This window comes from Sinocyclocheilus grahami, unplaced genomic scaffold (genome assembly GCF_001515645.1).
Source record: "Sinocyclocheilus grahami isolate Dianchi unplaced genomic scaffold, SAMN03320097.WGS_v1.1 scaffold1174.1, whole genome shotgun sequence".
Taxonomy (NCBI): domain Eukaryota; kingdom Metazoa; phylum Chordata; class Actinopteri; order Cypriniformes; family Cyprinidae; genus Sinocyclocheilus; species Sinocyclocheilus grahami.
In genome coordinates this window covers 260,884-265,267 of record NW_015506353.1, presented here as the reverse complement: position 1 = coordinate 265,267, position 4,384 = coordinate 260,884, and the positions used below count along the sequence as shown (strand labels likewise).

General features: G+C 39.3%; 1 protein-coding gene across 1 annotated transcript in view; it reads right to left on the bottom strand.

Annotated features, from left to right (window-relative positions):
* The window catches only part of cops6 (COP9 signalosome subunit 6), a 16,425-nt gene that overhangs the window by 9,814 nt on the left and 2,227 nt on the right, over positions 1-4,384 (bottom strand). Inside the window, exons 3-5 of the mRNA XM_016253317.1 lie at positions 4,080-4,168; positions 3,942-4,004; positions 3,691-3,738 (exon numbers count right to left, since the gene is read on the bottom strand). Of these exons, the coding sequence (XP_016108803.1) occupies positions 3,691-3,738; positions 3,942-4,004; positions 4,080-4,168 (200 nt within the window). The remainder of the gene's footprint in view (positions 1-3,690; positions 3,739-3,941; positions 4,005-4,079; positions 4,169-4,384) is intronic.

Genomic DNA, 4,384 nt, shown 5'->3' with positions numbered 1-4,384 from the left:
CACACACACACACACACACACACACACAAGTAAGCCCACTCCCACTAGTATTTAAATATGAATTCTGCGTGTCTCTGTGTTAATGAATGTTTTGTGTAGTACTCGTACTGGAACGCTCGTGACGCTTGCGGTGATATTAGCGTCTGCCGTCTCACTAATGAGGACATGAATAACATCTTGCATGTGTGTGTGTGTGTCTGTGTGTGTGTGTGTGTGGGAGTGAGTGTGTGTGAGTGTGTGTGTGTGTGTGGGAGTGTGTGTGGGACACTCACTCACTCCCACACACACACACTCACTCCCACACACACACACTCACTGTATCTCTCTATTAGTGTTACTGGATCTTAGTGCTGTGTTCAACACTATTGACCACAACATTCTTTTGAATAGCCTAGAAAACTTTGTTGGCATTAGTGGAAGCACATTAGCATGGTTCAAATCGTACTTATCTGACTGCCATCAATTCGTAGCAGTGAATGAAGAGGTATCATATCGATCACAAGTGCAGTATGGAGTACCTCAAGGCTCAGTACTAGGGCCGTTACTTTTCACGCTTTACATGTCACTCTTGGGAGATATCATCAGGAAACACTGTGTTAGCTTTCACTGTTATGCTGATGATACTCAGCTCTATATTTCTTTGCAGCCCGGCGAAACATACCAATTTAGTCAACATACCCATAGTCGATATTAAAAACTGAAGCTAGGTGTGCTATTTGATAGCAATCTTTCCTTAGAAAGCCACGTTTCTAGCATTTGTAAATCTGCATTTTTCCATCTCAAAAATATATCTAAATTACGAGCTATGCTCTCAATGTCAAATGCAGAAATGTTAATCCATGCGTTCATGACCTCAAGGTTAGATTATTGTAATGCTTTATTGGGTGGTTGTTCTGCACGCTTAATAAACAAACTCCAGCTGGTCCAAAATGCAGCAGCTAGAGTTCTTACTAGAACCAGGAAGTATGACCATATTAGCCCGGTTCTGTCAACACTGCACTGGCTCCCTATTAAACATCCTATAGATTTTAAGATCTTGCTTATTACTTATAAAGCCCTGAATGGTTTAGCACCTCAGTATTTTAACAAGCTCTTGTAACATTATAGTCCTCCACGTACGCTGCGTTCTCAAAACTCTAGCAATTTGATAATACCTAGAATATCAAAATCAACTGCGGGCGGTATGTAATATTTAATGTGTATAAATAAAAAATATATATATATATCAATGCTGTAATAAATGGTATTTATTACTATGATATACAGTGAACTTTTCATATCAGCAGACAATATTCCATACAAAATATCCCCGCAAAATAACTGCATCACTGAGATTTCTGGTGGAGTAAACAATTTATTCTGAAGCAATATTTTCAGTTTTCAGTGTTTTATCAGCTTTTATATACTTACATTTGCATATTTACCTTTACAAAGGCCTATTTTTAACCTTTTTAGATGTATGCATCATCTTACATGTCAAATTATTACAATTTATCAATAAATTCTATAAACACTATAGGGCTGCTACCAGTCAGATTAAATAAATTACACTGCAAATAACAATAATTACAACTGCAATAAATAATGTTATGAGATTAATGTTTTAAATGCATTTATGAGTATACAAATAAGAAATGAATCTTTTCCAATATGTTTAATTAGATTTCACCTTTTATGGGCATTTTACCTTTATAAAGCCATTTTTTCTATAAGTGTGCATTATCTTTTGAGTCAAATTCTTACATTTAATCAGTGAATAAGAATAAGACAGTTGGGCTGTTACCAAGCAAATTAAATCAGTATCAACAAAATTCAATCCAGAAATAAGCTGCATCTGAAGAGGCATTTAGATGCGTTTACACACTGTTTAATGCAGGACATGAATGCATTTAACCTGCAGTTACAAATGCATAAATAATGTTTTGATATATTAAACATAAAACATTGAATACTGATATTTGAAATAATTAAAAAAATGAAAATATACTTTAAATGTGAAATTAAAAGCGCCAGCAGGTGGCAGTAAGTCACTGTTAATAAGCGAGTCATTGCGATTGAACAAGGCACTCCTCCGTGTGAACTTGAGTATAATTATACACATTTTCTGCCCCATGTCCTGTATTTGTGATCATTCTGAATGTATTTTAGTAGACTGAATCATGCAGTGGTCAGGCAGAGCGCACTAGACTTCACGTAATGCGTGCACTGTAGGTGTTTTGAATGTTTGTTTGTTTTTTGCGTCGTGAGAATATTGAGTAAAATAGCTCACTTGTCATGGTGTTATTTAACTATATCATGTTATGAATAAACTAAACATTGTGAATGTTTACCTCAGTGTGTTTCTTCTGAGTTTATGTGTGCGGTCACGCTCATTTGTTCTGCAGTCTCGAGACAAACAGAGAGAGCCTCAGCGCGAGCTTGTGTTCTGTGTTCTGCAGTTCTCTCTGATGACGCAGTAACTTACCGCGGGTCTGTCCAGTGATTGTAAAGTCATCAGGTCCGTCAGACTGAAGATATTTTAGCGGTAATGAGACCAAAAACATTTAATACCCATCGAATCCGAATTTAAGACATTTTAAGACTTTTTAAGGACCCACGGACACCCTGTTTTAGTCAAACTGCAGTTACCAACATTTATTTTGGTAGCTATTTTATATGTAGTCTTCAAACAAAAATAGTTATTAATTATTCTCTCTTTAGACCAAATCAATTAAGCTTATGAGAAATTTGAATCAAGGATTGAATTTGGAAAAATTTGAATAAATTATGACAATTTTAATTTTTGGGTGAACTATCCCTTTAACAGTAGTGAAAATGGAGCAACTTATAAAAATTATAGTTGTTCATATATAATATATATTATATCGCGCGCTGTATATGAGAACTGAAGAAGTGGAGCGTGCACGAGAGAGAGCACTTCTATCAGCGTGATTCCTCCTATCCTGCCGTCACTAACTTTAAGTTAATAGATGACGAACTGTGACTCCCGGGAAATACGGGACGTCTGGTCACCTTATCCCTAGCCCTTCAGGTGCTGAGGCCATTGTTTCTGATCGCTAGTTCGCGCTTTGGTAGCCTATCCGTCCACTGCGGCTGCCATACTGAGACTAGATACGCAAACGTCCCTTATCCGATTGCAATCCAATGACAGGGACACACATGTTGAAGGACAAGACAGTAGCCTACAGGATGTATATTGAATGTCCGGTAATCCTCAAATAACATTATAGTCCCATCTCGTCTTGTTAACGAAGACGCGGCATACATTTCGTCAATTTTTATCATCAGATATTAGTTTTAACTCGTCAACGTCTCGTCTTAGTCACAGAAAAAATGTTCGTTAACGAATATTTTTCATCGTTGTCTTCGTTGACGAAATTAACACTGGTCTGTATTCAGCCCAGATGGTGGATCAGCACTAGAGAGGACAGCGGAGACCAGGACAACTAGATGAGCCCCAGATACAGATCCCCAGTGAAGACCTGGTCTCAGACAGCCACCGGGACAAGACCACAGGAACCAGATGAGTCCTCTGCACAATCTGACTTTGCTGCAGCCTGGAACTGAACTGCTGGTTTCATCTATTTAATACTGTACAGCTGCTTTGACACAATCTGTATTGTTAAAAGCGCTATATAAATAAAGGTGACTCACACACACTCACACACACACACACACACACACACTCACCTCTCCGCTGATGATGTCAATAACAGATTCATACACGCTGACTGGCAGCTGCGCACAAAAAGGGTCAAAGGTCAGGGTTCACAAACACATTCTGTGTTTAATCTGTGTGTGCGAGTGTGTATGTGTATGTGTGTGTGTGTGTGTGCGAGTGAGTATGTGTGTGTGTCTGTGTGTGTGTGTGTGTGTGCGCGAGTGCGAGTGCGAGTGTGTATGTGTGTGTGTTTGTGAGTGTTAGTGTGTGTGTTACTCACGTCGGTGTGTTTGGTCATGGGGTTGAGCTTCAGGAACAGCGGACTCTCGATGATCTCACACACCTACAGAAAACACACACACAGCTTCAGTACGACACAACACACGGATGGGAGGAGTTTATCCTCAGCTCCACCCACCTGCTTATGAATGTGGATATCTGATTGGTCCGGAGCGCCGCCAGTCGTGTACCAGCCCAGAAACTCCATGTCCTTAAAAACCTGCTTGACTGACAGAGGAAAATCAGTGTCACACACACACACACACAGAGAGAGAGAGAGACACGCACACACACACCCCACTCAAATGATAGGAATCACTACACACAGCGTGAATGTTAGTGTGTGTGTGTTACTCACACTGCTCTTCTTTAGTGTAGTAATACTCTTTATCGATGTGAATCTGATCCTCTACGGTGTGAAACAGCAGCTCAAATGAGTTCATC